This window comes from Macaca mulatta, chromosome 3 (assembly GCF_049350105.2).
Source record: "Macaca mulatta isolate MMU2019108-1 chromosome 3, T2T-MMU8v2.0, whole genome shotgun sequence".
NCBI lineage: Eukaryota > Metazoa > Chordata > Mammalia > Primates > Cercopithecidae > Macaca > Macaca mulatta.
The window spans coordinates 117,411,853-117,429,665 of NC_133408.1; the positions used below are offsets into that span (position 1 = coordinate 117,411,853).

At 34.8% G+C, this 17,813-nt stretch overlaps 1 protein-coding gene across 17 annotated transcripts in view; it reads right to left on the bottom strand.

Moving 5' to 3' along the window:
* PHF14 (PHD finger protein 14) overlaps positions 1–17,813 on the bottom strand; it is a 199,605-nt gene that overhangs the window by 127,132 nt on the left and 54,660 nt on the right. For all 17 annotated transcript variants that reach the window (XR_003728243.2, XR_013415440.1, XR_013415441.1 and 14 more), the window contains 6 exons: positions 12,128–12,274; positions 11,219–11,489; positions 10,496–10,602; positions 8,724–8,819; positions 6,795–6,898; positions 4,420–4,551 (listed from right to left, as the gene is read on the bottom strand). Coding sequence is in view for 13 of the 17 variants with exons in the window: in XM_077997009.1 (XP_077853135.1) it covers positions 4,420–4,551; positions 6,795–6,898; positions 8,724–8,819; positions 10,496–10,602; positions 11,219–11,489; positions 12,128–12,274 (857 nt within the window). In the remaining 4 variants the exon portion in view is untranslated. The remainder of the gene's footprint in view (positions 1–4,419; positions 4,552–6,794; positions 6,899–8,723; positions 8,820–10,495; positions 10,603–11,218; positions 11,490–12,127; positions 12,275–17,813) is intronic.

Genomic DNA, 17,813 nt, shown 5'->3' on the forward strand with positions numbered 1-17,813 from the left:
CGTGGTGATACTCGCCTATAGTCCCAGCTACTTGGGAGGCTGAGGCAGGAGAATTGCTTGAACCCAGGAGGCGGAAGTTGCACTGAGCTGAGATCGTGCCACTGCACTCCAGCCTGGGCGACAGAGCAAGACTCCATCTCCAAAAAAGAAAAAAAAAACAAGAAAGTGTACTAATTTGGAGAATTTTATTCATGTAAGTTAAAAAAAAATGATTTTATGAATCTTTAAATGCAACAAATCCAGTAACATTCCATATTCCAAATATTTCATGATTTACTCTTTTCTCCTCCACAATTTATCTTTTTTAGTCATCAAGAACTCAGGATCCCACACCAGAGTTTTTTTTCTTATATCTAAGCTGTTGGCCATGTTTTCTCCTGTATTTAGAAGAAGTCTTGACAGGTGCCTACATAAAACTTTAAGAGGTGACTCAAATATCATTCTTCTCAGACAAGTAATACCTCAGTCCCTCCTACTTCTGCATTACGGGTATCTCTTTGAAGGGCAGAGAACAACATTTAACTCAATTTGTAAATTTTATTCTTTTTGTAGTTATAATATCTGTATAAAACTTTAATAGATATATACGTATTAATTCATATACAGTAAATGCCCCATTCTAAAGCTGGAATTCCTACTAGCACTTAATGGGAAGAAGAGGCAATAAAAAAAATTTAAATGAACAAATTATCAAGAAAAACAAAGGAAAAAACCTCTGTAAACTATTCCTAGAAGGGTTTGTGTTTTCTTTGCATCATAAAATAAACACAGACATATCCAAGGAATAAAAGGATATAATATTACTCAATTCTCTGTTAAATAATGTGTTTCACAATATTCTTCAAACAATTGGAAAAGGCAACACAAGTTCCAATCAGATGAATGGAGGCAGAAACATAACATTAGTATTCTACAATTAAGAGATGATTAACTATTTGAGCTACTCTAATAAATCAAGCCCTTACCATTTGTATCCTACCAAACATGTCTTAGAATTTAAGGCAGTGTGGAGATTGTATATTTTTAAAAACAACAACAAAAACTAAAATAACAAACTAAAAATGAGACAAAATACATTTTAAATACTAGAAAGAGGTACAAACAAAATAGAACCTAGATCACACCAACCCTAGCCTCTCTATTCCCTGTGGAATTCTTCATCTACCTTTTAATATTATTCTTTACTAGCTTTTCACATCCCTGGCCCAACTTAAGAAGCCCCTAGGTTTTCCCCTCTCCTTCTCCTGGGCAGCAGAGCATAATTCAAGAAAAATCAAATAATCACATTTACTTATGCACTAAACATTCTTGCTACACAGCCTCAGCAAGTCAGTTTGATTTTTCCACAGTAAGTTGTTACCAACCATCTGCTGTCTTCTCAAGAGCCCATCATCATCCCAGGTCTTTTCCCTCTCAACAGACTCCTATATCACTAAAATGTCTGAGCCTGTCCAACGTGAATTCACTCAACTTCCCAACCCTTCACCTGTAATTACTTCTGTATCTGTATCCATCTTTTCTTTGATATCACATGTCTTAACCTGCCCAGCACAGTCCACTGAACTCTGGGATGGACTGAACAGAAAGCATCCAAATCTAGAACTAGTGTCTCCATGAAAACAGTGCTGGTACTGGAAGAAAAGGCTGGATAGCAAGTGCTTCAATAGTCATTCGAGTAGAATATGATACCTGAGAAGGTAACAGATTGTATAGTAATTAATTCTAGGTACAGTTTGCTTACGGGATATTTAGTAGTAAGGGTGTTACCACAGGCTTGCAGAACATAAAAACAGCAAAAATAAATATTCAGAAATGTTATACCAGAAGGACCATTCAGAAATGTTATACCAGAAGGACCTGTGGAAGTTTAAGCTGAAGACTAAGGCACAGTCATCAAATAAGAGTCCAGTAACAGGACTCTAGTCATAAAAGGAAATTTGATCACTGGAAACAAGTAGAAATTAAAGGACCTTTTCCCTTAAAAAAGGACTAGCAAGAACAAGGTAGAGTCTAAAGCAGATGTCAGTCAGAGATATACTAGTAAATGTCTAACACTTGACCCTCTGGGGGGAAAGCCCTACTATGTAGTATTTAGTAATTTCTATAGTACAAATACTCCTAACCATGGCAATTTCAGTTTCAAATTATCAACATGGCATCACAGAATATAGGATGGGGAAAAGGGTGTGTAGTAGCAACTATTACAGGTTGAGCATCCCAAATCCAAAAATCCAAAATCTGAAGTGCTCCAAAATCCAAATATTTTTTGAGCACTGACATTATAGTCAAAGAAAATGTTCACTGGAGCATTTCAGATTTCGGATTTTCACATTTGGGATACTCGACCAGTAGGTACAATGCAAATATTCCAAAACAAAAACAAAAACAAAATCCAAATCACTTCTGGTCCCAAGAACTTTGGATAAGGGATACTCAACCTGCATATCATTTTTTTTCTACCATCCTGATACAATAGACTTAAATAACCTCAAGAGCATAGACAATAGTAAAATGTGACAAAAGATTTAGAAAGTGTTAAGTTTTGAGTATTTATTTTCTTTAATATAACTTCAAAAATAAACTGAAAATGTTAAAAAGCAAAAAGTAAAAACTGCCTTCCACATTTGAGGTACACTAAAGAAAAAACATAATTCTCTGAATCTTGCACACTCCAAAATTAATACACCCAGTTAACTGCTAACCAAAGCTAAGTTGATCTTAGAGGCCAAAGGAAATGTGATCACGACAAACAAGGAGAAATTAAAGGCTTCACTGTGCTACAACATTAACTTTTACTTTTACTTAAAAACCACTAACACCAGTGAAAAGGCTCTAAGTTGTTTAGGCCCTTTTAGGAGTACTCTCACTAAAACACCTCAGGCTATGTACATTATTTCTTTTCTTTTTTTTTTTTTAATTTCAACTTTTATTTTAGATTTAGGGGGTACATGCACAGGTTTGTTACATGGGTATACTGCACGATACTGAGGTTTGGAATATGAATGATCCCTATCACTCAGGTAGTGAGTATAGTACCCAACGGTTTTTTCAAGCCTTGCTCCCCTCCTAGCCTCCCCACTCTAGTAGGCCCCATCTTTATGCCCATAAGTATCCAGTGTTTAGCTTCCACCTATAAGTGAGAACATGCAGTGTTTGGTTTTCTGTTCCTGGGTTAATTCACTGAGTATAATGGCCTCCAGTTGCCCCCTTGTTGCTACAAAGAACATGATTTTACTTATTTTTTTTGGCTGCAGAAACTCTCACACACTGGAAACCAGAGCTCTGCAGGTTGAGCAGTAACAGGAGGGTCCATAACTTCATTTAAGGAGAGAACTGCATATCTCCATATAAGTTCATGGCAAAACATCCTGGCTCTGGAGACTATCAAACTAGCTTTCAATTTTAACACCCACCCAGGATGCTTATTAACATTGTTGGGATTTGAATATACTATAGCAGTTTCTGAAGCACATAAATACCACAATAAATATATTCCACTGTATTTCAAAAGAACAGGGCAGTAAGATTATCTGAAAACAAGCTGATACAAAGAACACTACAAAAAAGCAATCCTGTGAAAATAGTGAAAAAATTTCAGCTTCCTAATCAAATGAACAGAGGCAGCCTTAAGTGATAAAACAATGAGGTCAAAAAATAGGCCTAATGTATTTGAGGAACACACACAACCTCTTGTAGAGATTAAAATTTAAAAATTTGGGGTTCACTCTTTTCTGAAACTGGAAAGGTTATGGAACTTGTATACAAAGAATATTCATGTTCATTCCAAAGTTTTCCATTTCCTATATTCTCCTTCCTATAAGAAATCATTCCACTAAAATCTGAACATCTGTCCCTTTCTTAGAATAAAATTAAGGAAAGGATAAAACTCATTATAGATACTATAACCTTATCAAATGTCTGTAGTGATTCGATATGCCTGTTAATAAAAAAAATTAAGAAATGTTTATCAAACGTTTCTAGATTTCAAAGTATGGTTGGATTTCAATAACTAGCACAAATACCAAATACCAGAAGTAAAGCCTTTGACACTAATCTAAAAATAAGATACTAAATTGCAAGTAAAAGCATATGATGGCAAATTTTAGATAAATTCAATTTCAAAATAACAATAAAGTATTTGAGAAATTCTTAACAATAAAACAAAAGAATTATAAGCAATGGACAGAATTCATGCCTTAAAGAAGAACCTATTGCTAAAATAGCCACGATTAATGAAAAATTCATTTCTCAAAAAAGCTGTTATAGATTTAGTCACATAATGCTATAATAAATATTGATGACAGTCAATTTTAAAATGTGCCAAATACTTTATTATGAACAAATATAATATTTCATCTTATACTGCTGAAACTAAGAGTAAATCAATTGAAACATCTAAATCTCCTCTATTTTACTTACCAATAACTGTTTTTGGTCTTTCTTGGCATCCTTGTAAGAGGAGGATCCAGACATCCAAGGTGGTAATGTAGTTTACAGGTATCACACAATAAAAGAAGATGCTGATCATGGTTCTTCTTACAAATTCCACAACTTTTAATAAAAGCAGCAAGTAAAGATTTCAATAATAATTATCATAGTGAAACGCAGTTTACTTATAGCATATTTTTTAAATTATAAAATTTCATCTTGATTTAATATTTCTTCTGTTGAGATAGACAATTTCTTTCATTAACACATCTTTTTACAATGTCAGTAACTGTTAGTTCTAAATACTTTTGAGAATGTTAAAAATAGTTTGGATCTGATATAAATTTAAATATTACTAGAGTCAAACTTTCTAAGGAATTACATATATAAGGTATTTATCCTCAACATCATATTCATTTTAATTTTAATTATTACCTAAAATCCATTTCACATTAGTTCACTTTTTCTCTAGACACATAAATGATAGAACAAAGTAAATTCCCAATTTTCTAAAACTATGAAAAAATTACTTCACAAACAGAATGTAGTTTATTTCCTACCATTAGTTTAGTTGTAAACCTTTCAAAGAGTCTTCAACATGTAGATATTGCTACAAGTATACATGAGTCTCTTTTCAATATTGGATTTAGTCTTAAAAATATACTAATTAAATTCAAAAGTAAAAAAATTAAAAACACACACACTATATATATACACACACACACATATCAATTGATATTTATTGCAAAGATTATGGAATTTTGTGATTGTTACTATTATTTTAGGATTTTTTGGTTTCTCAGAAATCTAACTTCTCTTATGCAAAAAGGCAATTTAACTACACCTGCGTACACAAGTACCATCACCTGAAAATCTAAAGTATATTTATATTTGGAATGTACAGAAAGCAATGATAGTTAGGTTTGTTTTTTTTTTTTAATACGCCTAGAAAAAAAGTCACACATATACACACTTAAAAAGCCAAAATAAATAAATAAAAAACCAGTACCTGGTCTCAGTAAAAAAGAAAAATCGCTTAAAATATATTCTGAAACAAAAACGAATTGTAGTCATAAAAGTCAGAAGCATAGTGATATTGCTTGATGGTTCCAAATGAACCAACTATGTTTGAAAAAGCTGGCCTGAGAATGTGCTAATGTTCACATTGTACACTAATACAATGTGGGCTTTCCCCACATTTCAAGGAAGTTATTTGCTATTACTTGTAGAGGGAGCCTCCAACAAAAAAAAAAAGAAGGTAGTTATGGAGATTGATATTGTTGTTATTGCTACTATTTCTGAGAAAGAAATTTTGAGAAGAATATTTATGTATTTATACACGCATAACATATATGTATGCATATACATGGATAAATATACACACACATACACACACACATACAAAAACACTAGCATCTTTTAAACTTCTCTCACTTAATTAATATAAATTATTTAGGAAAAAGTGAGATCGTAACCTATTTATTTATGGAAAGAAGTCTTGACTACAATAAACTTACTATAATGGTGAACACTGAAAATATTGAGCAAAGAAAGTAAAAAACAAAAATACTTATGCAAACAAAGTGATTGCAACTGAGCATCAAGAGAAAAAAAAGTGTAGAACCTCAAAACTAAAACTTATCGGGCCGGGCGCAGTGGCTCACGCCTGTAATCCCAGCACTTCGGGAGGCCGAGACGGGTGGATCACGAGGTCAGGAGATCGAGACCATCCTGGCTAACGCAGTGAAACCCCGTCTCTACTAAAGAATACAAAAAATTAGCCAGGCGTAGTGGTGGGCGCCTATAGTCCCAGCTACTCAGGAGGCTAAGGCAGGAGAATGGCGTGAACCCAGGAGGCGGAGGTTGCAGTGAGCCGAGATTGTGCCACTGCACTCCAGACTGGGTGACAGAGCGAGACTCCGTCTCAAAAAAAAGACAAAAAACTAAAACTTATCTTCATTATCCACTATCCACAAAGGCAATAGATTCATTCTATATATGTATATGACACCCATCACTATCTATAAAACAAACTCTACGATTCATTCAAGTAAAATAAAATACAAATGCCCATCTGTTATATTGTTTTAATTATTTAAGACAATAACCATAATGTTATCTAAAGTAATTTTCCAATTCCCCAAAGAGTACTGCTCATTTCCATAGAGTTTAGGTTAAAACAGCAACAAAAATCCCCTCTATCATTCAAACTGGAATGCATCTTTGATAAAATGAATTTCAAATGCACTTAAATTCTGCTACGGACATAATTCATTCTCAAATATTTGCAGGATCTTCTTTCTAATAAGTATCAGTTTAAAAAAAATACACAGTATTATTCTATCATTATTAATTTCATTACTTGCCTATAAAGTACTGCAGGAAGAGTAGATGTCTTTTGTGTGCCTCCTTCTTTTTTACTTGGTTTTCTCTCCTTGGGTGCTCGCAAAATTGCTGGTATATTCAACTTCTATTGATTTGAACAAATGTAGTATATATTGTTTTAAGAAAGAAATAAAAGCAACATTTTCCTCTAATTGCCACTTAAGCTAAGTAAATATAGTAGGATTGTTAGGGGAAAATCTGCCTTACCAGTTATTACATTGGCAAAAAGGATTAAAATGAGCTTTCTTCTAATAGTTATTTCCATTAGAAATCTATAATTACAGACTTCCATCAATTTTCAGTGGTACACTAAAACATAAAAATTAAACTTCTACTTCAGCTTTGAAAGACAAAGACACATATGTAGGAGGTTTGGAAAAAAAAAAACACAGAACACTTGACAAAAAGAATATTGAGGCCGTTTATTTTCTTCAGCACCCCAGCTATATTGGTGCTCCATAGGTTAATTAGAAAAATTATCTTATTGGACCAAACTCTCCAACAAAGCAAGTGAGATTCTCTTTGGGTTTCTACTAATCTGTAGTATGCTGGCTTCTCAGACAGCAACCATCTATCAAAGTCATTTCTCAGTGGCCTGGTGGGCCCACATCTGTTCAACCAACTGAAAAAAAAAAAGTGTCATGCAAGCAGTATAAATGAATTCTACTTGGGCTATGTATTTTACATTTGCAAAAGGAAATTTGCAAACCTCTGTTAAAAGTCTTTTAATAAATGAAACTGTCTTTTATGATAGATAATATTTTAAACAGGAGATTCTTATGAGAAAAACTTGCAAATCAAGCCAAAAGATAATGCCAGCTTGGCAAATAAACTAAAGTTTTATACTCAACATTAACTCCTCCAAATATTAACTATAAAACACCATCATCTTCCAAAAATCCATCAACCAACCTAATACCAGGGACCAAGGCTGATCCTCCCAGAGGCAACTACTAATTCTCATCTATTAAAACATTCTTTATGATACAAGCCACATACATTCTTTTCACATAAAGCATCTTCAAAGCTGGTACAGCACAGTACAAATCAGTATGTATCACTTCATAAAATGTCTACACAAGCTGTGTGATGAACTTGACTTTTTACAAACCCCTAAAACAAGTATAATGAAAAATATCTCCTCGAAAAGCTCCTTCACAAATAAAACTACTTTTTAGTGAAAGGACCACAAACAGTGGGTCTCCATCATCCTTAAAAAATATAATTAAAAATATTTGTTAAAAACTTAATTTATCAATTATATACACAGTACTAAAAAAGGCATTCAAAGAAATCCATCTAACAATAATTATTCAACACCAAAAACTTTAACAGGCTAAAGGTGTTCATGAATAAAGTTTTTTAAATAACTACGATCACAGCTACTGTTGAAGGGGAAAAAATACATCTTAACATAAAAGTTTAAATAACCATCTCTTATACAGCTGAAAACCAAACTAACATAAAAATGAATATCTCTAGTTTGCCTTTTTAAATTTTAAATTATACATCCAAAGAATAGAAAAAAAATACAGCATAAGAACAGGAAAGAAAAAAATGTAGCAAGCAATCTAAAACTGCTAAATTAAAAGAAAGAAGAATGTATTAGGAAAAACTCATGCTTCAAGTCTTAAGCTTCATCACAAATGACAGGTCAATCAGTTAGAGCAAATGAAAAAATTTTGCACACAAGATAGCTGTTGAAACAACCAAATTAAACTAGAGGTCTTCAGTAGGCAGCTTCCAATGCTCTAGGTGTATTTCAAGCAGAAATCATTATCCCAAAGGATTAGGCCTTGATCAAACAGAATTCTTCGGTTAGTCAAATGACAGTTGTATCAAAAATCTGTTCTTTGAAAATCATATAGAGAGCAAGAATTGAAGGAGACAGTAATTGGAAAGAAACTAACCTGCCCTGTGATTCTGCCTAGTAAAGCCCATATTCCTTGTCCTTCACTTCGAAGTTTTCCATTCAGGTTTTGTAGTTCTTCTAAAGATTCACATAGCTACAAAGTAATCAAATTGGTAAAGTTCATTAAAATATCTGACAATTTAAGAAATATCTACATTTCTATTCTATTCTCTATATATACAATTTTTTTTTTCTTTTTTTTTTTTTTGAGACACAGTCTTACTCTGTCGCCAGGCTGGAGTGCAAGTGACATGATCTCAGCTCACTACAACCTCCACCTCCTGGGTTCAAGCGATTCTTCTGCCACAGTCTCCCAAGTAGCTGAGACTATTGGCATGCATCACCACACCCAGCTATTTTTGTATTTTTAGTAGAGACAGAGTTTCACCATGTTGGCCAGGCTGGTCTCGATCTATTTTTTTTTGAGATGGAGTCTCACTCTGTCGCCCAGGCTAGAGTGCAGTTGTGCAATCTTGTGTCGCTGTAACCACCACCTCCCGGGTTCAAGCGATTCTCCTGCCTCAGCCTCCCGAGTAGCTGGGATTACAGGCGCCCTCCACCACACCCAGCTAACTTTTGTATTTTTAGTAGAGACGGGGTTTTGCCATGTTGGCCAGGCTGGTCTCAAACTCCTAGGACGATCTCAATCTCCTGACCTCATGATCCACCCACCTCGGCCTCCCAAAGTGTTAGGATTACATGCATGAGCCACTGTGCTCGGCCTCCATATATCCATATATTTTTAATATATTCAAGCCACAATACCACTGAAATACAAGGCTATCCAATTATTCAGCAGTATTTGTTGCTGTAAGCATTTTATTTTCTGCTGACATTTTTACTAATGATGATAACTAGGTTTATACCTTCTTTTACAGTTTGCTATATAACATCACATTCTGCTAACCAATCCTTGTGACTCTATCAAGAGGTATTTCCACTATTTTCCCAACGAAAAAAACTAAGGATCACAGAGCTTTTGTGAGTTGGCCAAGATCACAGAACTAGCAAGAATCCCCAGGTCCTCTGAATCTAATTCTAAGTACTCTTTTTACTACACAGTGTAGCTGATTATTGGAAACGTACTTCCTACTATTTCTTTATGACTTAAAATGTTTTCTAACAATAAGTCAATACCCATTTTATATGTCAAGTTATACTGGGTATGACATTTTAACCACATTTTGCTTTTATAAGATATTTCTTTTTGAATCTTTTCTCATTAGGATAAAGAGGTTACATGAAAATTCAAATTTGGAAATTTTTATTCCAAACATTATAATATAATTCAAGATAAATAATAATTTAAAGAAAAGTTTCTAAATTTTCTACAAACTTAGAAAGTGAAGCTCTCTAGCAATGTTTATTGGCTAGAAATAGAGAATAGAGTCAGATGAGTTGGCCTCACACCAACTGACTTCACTTGTCAAGTCTGACTTGACTACTTGTGTGAACCTGGGCAAATTGTTTAACTTCTTCAGGATTCAGTGTTCTCCCTGAAAATGGAAGCAATGATTATAACCTACACTATAAAGTTAACCTGAGAATTAAATAATACATGTAAACAGATTAAAATTATGCCTGGCACACAAAGTGCCCAGAAAGAGATGGTGATGATAATGAAGCTAATGAGGAGTAGGAGTTATAGGGAAGAGCCTAAGAGCTCCAGAAGAATTTAAAAATAAAACATAAAAGAAATGCCATACAATCACAAAACAAATCATCACTAAGATCTATCACATTATGTTGCATATTTTGTAGCTAACTTACCTTATTATATTCTACATGAAGCTTTTCTTGTTCATTCTCTAATTTATCTTTTATATTCTTTTGTTCAGCCATATTTTCCTGAATTTGAATCATGCGCATATTTCTCTCTATTTAAATGAAATATCCAATTTTACTTTAGTAGGAAGTAAAAACTGACATAGGAAGAAACTAGCCATAAAGATGATCACATTGATAAACCTACATAGTTTAAAACTTTTAAGTATATTCACAAATAAAGGAACCTAGCATTTTGTAAAAACCCACAACATATTAGGAAAATAAACTTTCCTCTCTGATATACGTAGCATGCCTAATAAATTTCTAAAAATTAACAGTATATCAAATACTTTCATTAACAAATTGTTCTCGGCCGGGCGCGGTGGCTCAAGCCTGTAATCCCAGCACTTTGGGAGGCCGAGACGGGCGGATCACTAGGTCAGGAGATCGAGACCATCCTGGCGAACACGGTGAAACCCCGTCTCTACTAAAAAATACAAAAAACTAGCCGGGCGAGGCGGCGGGCGCTTGTAGTCCCAGCTACTTGGGAGGCTGAGCCAGGAGAATGGCGTAAACCCGGGGGGCGGAGCTTGCAGTGAGCTGAGATCCGGCCACTGCACTCCAGCCTGGGCGACAGAGCCAGACTCCGTCTCAAAAAAAAAAAAAAAAAAAAAAAAAACAAATTGTTCTCAGTGAAACTGTGCATGTATCAGTGTCTATACTGACCAAAATAATAATTCACAAAATCTGCAGTGAGAGCTGGTTGCTTATGCTTTCTCCTTCCATCCACACTAGAACTAGTATCTGAATTGTCCACTGGAAAGATATCTGTACTGATCCCCATGAGTTCTGCTTTCCGCATAAGTTTACGAATAGCTGAAGCACTGCTGGTGAGTGGTCTGGGCAATTTTTCCCTTGGAACCCAGGCCTGGGGTCTGGTAGATCGAGCTAGTTCTGCTTTGGCACGATACTGCTGAAGCCGGGCATTGATCCTTGCCTATAAAAGAAATGTATTCAAATTTTAAAAGATAATAAAATGAAACATGTTCCTTATGATTTTTACATTGATTTTTATTCCCATGTTTACAGAAAGATAATCAGAACTTCTTATACCAAGGCAAATTATAGGTATGAATGATCCTTAAGGTATACTGTATAATTTTTGAGTTACAATAAACTATATCTGCCCCTAGTAACAACGGTCCTAACTTATAATCAGAGTTTGGAGAAACTAATTTAATTAAGCTGAAGTTTCTCTTCTTAATAACTGCTATTGTCTCCATAGATTTAATGTATATAAAATTATATTTTAAATATTGGCAAACTGACCAAATCCTTTGAACAGACTGAAACAAGACGTAGTCAATATATTGCACTGATAGAGTAATTTCCTCACAGTCACATTTTTCAATGTAAAAATATATTTTATAAAGGACTGCTCTGTTTGACTAAATGAGGAGTACTGTATTCAGCCAAAAATTATACTCACTATGTACCTTAATCACAATCCACTTCCTAGGTAACTAACCAAACTTCTTATTATACTTCACATGTCACTGGAAAACACACATGAGATGTAAAATCCACACATAACCTTAAAACAAAAACACACGGGTTTTGACACGAATCCCATACCTGTGCTTCTGGTGATAGTTGCTTCTCTCTCTCTTGCAAAGACATTTTACAATAGGACTGTAGAGCCAAGTAGTTTTTTCTCTTCCACTTTCTGTCTAATCTATCTGCATGTTGCTTACAATAAGCAAAGAATGGATCTGCTATATCCTATACAAAAAAAGTGCAGAAAAATAGTAAACATTTGTAATCTGAAGAGTCATAAAAGACCTAACACAAAAGAATATTACTTGCTTTTCAAAGAATCTACTAGTGCTAGTTACGTCTAATAAATTACAAAAATAATTTTTATAATGATAAAAATTACTTCTTTAGAAACTTAATCTTGTATGTCAACTTCAAATTACCAACAACTTTTTTCTTTAAAGGGCCTGTGGGTTTAAAGATATTGAAATCAAATATAATGTATTATTTGGGTGTACTTGTATAGTAGCCCTTCAATATCCATGGGGGACTGGTTCCAGGACCCCCCAAGGAAACCAAAATCTGTGGATGTTCAAGTATCTTATGTTAAATGGTGTGGTATTTGCATCTAGTTTACATGCATTCTCCCACATATTTTAAGTAATCTCTACATTACTCATAATACCTAATACACAAATGTAAATGTGCAAATAGTTGTTACACTGTATTGGTTTTATATTTGTATTCTTTTTTATGATGCTTTTTTTTCCCCAAACATTTTCGATCTGCAGTTGGTTGAATCTAAGAATGTGTAATCCACAGACACGGAGGGCTGGCTGTATTTTTTTTTTTAAATCACTGTTTAAAACAAATAGGATTTTAATACTCTTAGGTAGGAATAATCATTAAATATTAAAGTTATTCACACATAAACTAATATTGCAAAACAACAATATTCGACTAGCCAACAAGATAAGTGTGGCATTTCTAACTGACTAACAATGGACAGATTCTACTGAGGATAAAAATAGAATTAAGGGGCAGGTGCAGTGGCACACACCTGTAATCCCAGCACTTTGGGAGACAGAGGTAAGCAGGTCACATGAGGTTGGGAGTTCAAGACTAGCCTGGCCAACATGGCAAAACTGTCTCTACTAAAAGTACAAAAATTAGCCAGGTACAGTGGCATGTGCCTGTAATCTCAGCTACTCGGGAGGCTGAGGTAGAAGAATTGCTTGAACACAGGAGGCAGATGTTGTAATTAACCGAGATTGCGCCATTGCACTCCAGCCTTGGTGACAGAGTGAGACTCTGTTTCAAAAAAAAAAAAAAAAAAAGAATTCAGAAATTCCAAGCCCTGTCAATAAAAAAATTTAAGTTATGCCCTTAACTCTTTCCCTAAAATCTCAAATGGAATTACAGCTCTCTCATAGCCTAACAGCACATTTTCATTCAGAAAAAGTAATGTACAAAAAAGAGGATTTATTCTATCAAAAACAACTTGTAAAGATGCAGTCCAAAAAAGGAATTTACAATGTAATTGCTAACAAAACAACAGGCTGTTCATTCTTTATGTCTGTCCCAAAAAAGGAATAGTAAACATAAGCTATTAGTTTTTCTCTAAGTTATGTCAAGTGTCTCTAAGTAGAGTTTTACAACCCAAAGAGAAATGACAACACTATCAAGGAAAGACATACAATAGAAAGAATTAAAAAAACTAATGTGTCCTTAATATTTAAAAAAAAAAAAAAAAAGCATATGAGGCAGTTCTGTAGTGTGGTATCTACAGATGTCACAGTACAGCAATGTGTATCACAGAATTTCAAGACATAAAAACCTGGATACAATCTTGGCTCTACCATTTACTGGCTATGGGACTTCAAAAAATTGCTTAACATCTCTGGGCCTGAGTTACCACATTAGTAAAACAGGGTTTACTTATAATTTCTTCATATAGCTTTAAAAATAAAATACAAAAATTTAGTTAGGAGACTACGTTAACACATACAAACAGCTGCTTTCTCATGACATGCTCTAAATCTTGGTGAAAGAGATGTTTAATGGAAATAAAGATTATACTGAACCTCAGCCCAAATGCCCAGATCTAGGTAATTATTCTAATGTTTCAAAGTAAATGAGGTTGAAATTGAGTCATTAGAGATAGGGTTCATGCTTGCATAGGTGAGTTAAGCATTTGGACCAAGACTCTGACCTAAGAAAAACCTCAATACTTACTATGGCAGAAACTACTAACTGTCTTACAATATCCATTCTTCCCATTAGTACTAGAACCCTATGAGTTTTTTACTGGGCATATGACTATCCTGCTAGAAACTATCTGGTCCAGCCTCCCCACAGCTAGATGTGGCCATGTGATTAAGTTCTGGCCAATAAGTTGTATGAAATTCCCAGACCATGCCCTTGAAAGGAAGCTGCCTACTCTTAACCTCCTCTTTGCTACTTCCAATGAGGAAGAATCCAGTCAAGATAGTGATAAACCATCTCTGACTGTGTAGGAGAGTGCAACAGACTAAAGGATGGTGAAGCAGGAAGAAAGAAGGGAACTAATCCCTGGAACCAAACTCCCCTTAGTATCTAATCCGTCTAGAATTGTTTATTAGAGTGAATTCAACTTCTTCTTCGTTTAAGCAACCTGTTACTTGGTTTTGTTAAGCCAGTCAAAATAGTGTCCTAATTAATTCATTGGTTGACATGGAATATCCCTTCAACCTGCTTAGAGAAATGGAGCTTTCAAGATCCTACTCCCAGTGGAAGATGGAAAGGGAAAGACATGTTTCTGAATATCTACCATGAAATAAGCACATGTGCTTCTGTATCTATTATCTCTTTAACCTTCACCACTACCACATGAGGTAGGTTCTACCATTTTAATATCAATTTTATGGATAGAAAACTGAAAGCCAGAGAGGTTAAGTTGCTGACCCAAGACCTATGTCCAGTATGTAAGATCCATCTTCCTTAGCCATTACCTGACTGTCATCAGATTCATTTAAGGAAGTTTCTAAATAGAGATTACTAGAGCCCAACTCTGCAAATTCTGATTCAGCAGATCTGAGGCAAGGGCCTTAAATGCAAATGCCTTGAGAAGCAGTAACAATCAACATAAATGGGTGAAAGAGACCTAAAAGATGCTAAAAAAGAAATAAAGACAAAAATGAATGATGAGAGGCAGTTAGTAAATGGTGAGGCCTGTGAGAACTCAGCCTGTGGCATACTGGAATGCCCCCCACAAAGGCATTCAAATTCAAGGTTTTCTTTTTTAACCCTATTCCTAACAAACAAAATCCATCTATGGATTAAGTTTAGCTTGTGGGCCTCTAGATGGCATGATTTGGTCCAGAATCTTAAAATCTTGTTTTTTTGTTTGTTTTTTTCTTTTTAAACAAAGCTCCCTGGGTAAAACTGACATAGCAGATCAAAGTTACATAAACTGAAAGAAGACACAGTTTCAGTCTTGTACATGGAGAACCACCTGGCACTTGTAAAAACAGTATAATTGAAGAACATACATATGCTTTATTGGTATCTTAATAGTAAAACTGATGTGTTTATTGAAACAAGAAACATTCAAATACAGTAATAACCTAATGGCATATCACACTTATCCTCTCAATTATGCACTATCAATATTCTTGTCCATCCCACCTCAGTCATATATGCTCTAACAGAATGAAATCTTGAACTTCTGGGCTCTGCAATCCTCCCGCCTCAGCCTCCTGAGCAGTTAGGACTATAGGCACACACCACCACACCTGGTTAATTTTTACATTTTGTGTAGAGATGGGGGTCTTGCTATGTTGCCCAGGCTCATCTCAAAATCCTGGCCTCAAGAGATCCTCCTTGGCCTTTCAAAGTACTGGGATTACAGGTGTGTGCCACCGCACCCGGTTTTATATTGTTTCAAATATAATTTTCTACATACATATGTATAGTTTCTACTCTACAGAGTACAGCAATGTTCAATAGCAGCAAATTATACCTTAATTACAGAAGAAACTACCATATGGCTTACTCAGACTATAAGTAACTTTAGACTATATAATGTAAAACATAGTAACTTAAGTTGTAGTCAGCATAACTGAGCCTGCGCAATAGCTCAGTATTTTTTTACTTATTTATTTAAATTTTTTAGAGGTAGGGTCTCGCTCTGTTCCCCAGGCCGAGTGCAGTGGTGAGAACATAGTTCAATGCAGCCTCGAACTCCCGGGTATATGTGATCCTCCCACCTCAGCCTCTCCAGTAGCTGAGACTACAGGCACCATCACATCCAGCTAATTTTTTTTTTTTTTTTGTAGAGATGGGGTCCTGCTATGTTGCCCAAGCTGGTCTCAAACTCCTGGCCTGAAGCAATCCTCTGGCCTTGGCCTCCCAAAGTGTTGGAATTACAGGCATGAGTCACTGCACCCAGCCCTACAGTTCATTTTTTAAAATAAGATGTTGTGTCATAATATGGTTTTAAATATCCTTCTAATAAAGCATGTTGTGTCATAACATGCTTTGACTATTCTAAATAAATCTGGAATATTCACAAAGTAGATGAAAGAGAATAGAAATTTCATATGGATTCTCACCAATAAGATAAAGGACTATGTCAGAAGGCTATATACAAAGTCATAAAAAATATAGAAAGGTATACAATGCCATCAGATGAAACTGATATGTTTATTCTATTTTTCAACCTTTTTTTTAAAAGCCTATATAAAACCACCACGAAAAAGTAGTAAATCCAATTTGATACAGTCTTTAAAAAAAGTTTCCTAGAATGTCTAAAGAGTATAAAATGGAAATAGAAGGCAAGATATGCTCACAAACATAGATCTGTTTTAGTTTAAAATGTGTTTCTTAATTTTAAATGCTATTACATTACATAAATCCTTATGTACACAAGTACAACCATCTAGAAATAGACAAGACCTTCATTTTAACAGAATGATTACTGTCAAAAGCAAATTTCATTAATACTGATGCATGCAATATCCTGGGTTTTGGAACATCATTCAGAAAATATTTAGAAACCAGGAGCATGTATATGTAAATATGCTTTAAATCATTTCCCCCCAAAACAACAGCACACTAAGTAAGGCAGTGAATAGGGAGAAAAGTTGTATTTTATTATTCCAACATCCAGGGCTCCCACCTAATCAATCAAGGGACACAGCAAGGCAAGGAAGATGCCTCAGGGCTAATTCTCACATCCTAATGTATCTGTTTCCCTGTAAATTTCCCCAAATTAGCTTATAGATAAGATGTACAGACCACAGACTGTAAACTATGTAGCTTAATATTGTGTTTAGTTTCATTTAATTTGCATGCCTTTAGAAGGAGATGCACTCTCCAAATCCCATAAACTATATTACACCCCACTGTCCCAAACGTGGCTGCTTCACACATTTTTGTTAATTAACTAGCTGCCATCTTGCCAAAAATGATGACGTATGATGTTGTGCAAAGTAATCCAAAGTACCATAGTAAAAAAGAAAGCTCTCCACTGGCTCCAAAAGAACCCTACTAACTACAAAGCTCAAAAGACAACTAACCTTATCCTACAGATTCTCTGATCCAAGTATTTACCTAGTATTTAATCTGGTCCTCTAAGTCTTACCTGTATTGCCTTCTTGTACTTTTGTCCACCATCCTGAGTTGTAGCTATGAGGAATCCAGACTACCCCATTGTATAATTATAACTCTATGGCTACCTAGTGGCTGAGAAGATGCTCACTGTTCATCTAGTAGCCTTCATCAAAGTACAACTTCTTAAAATTAA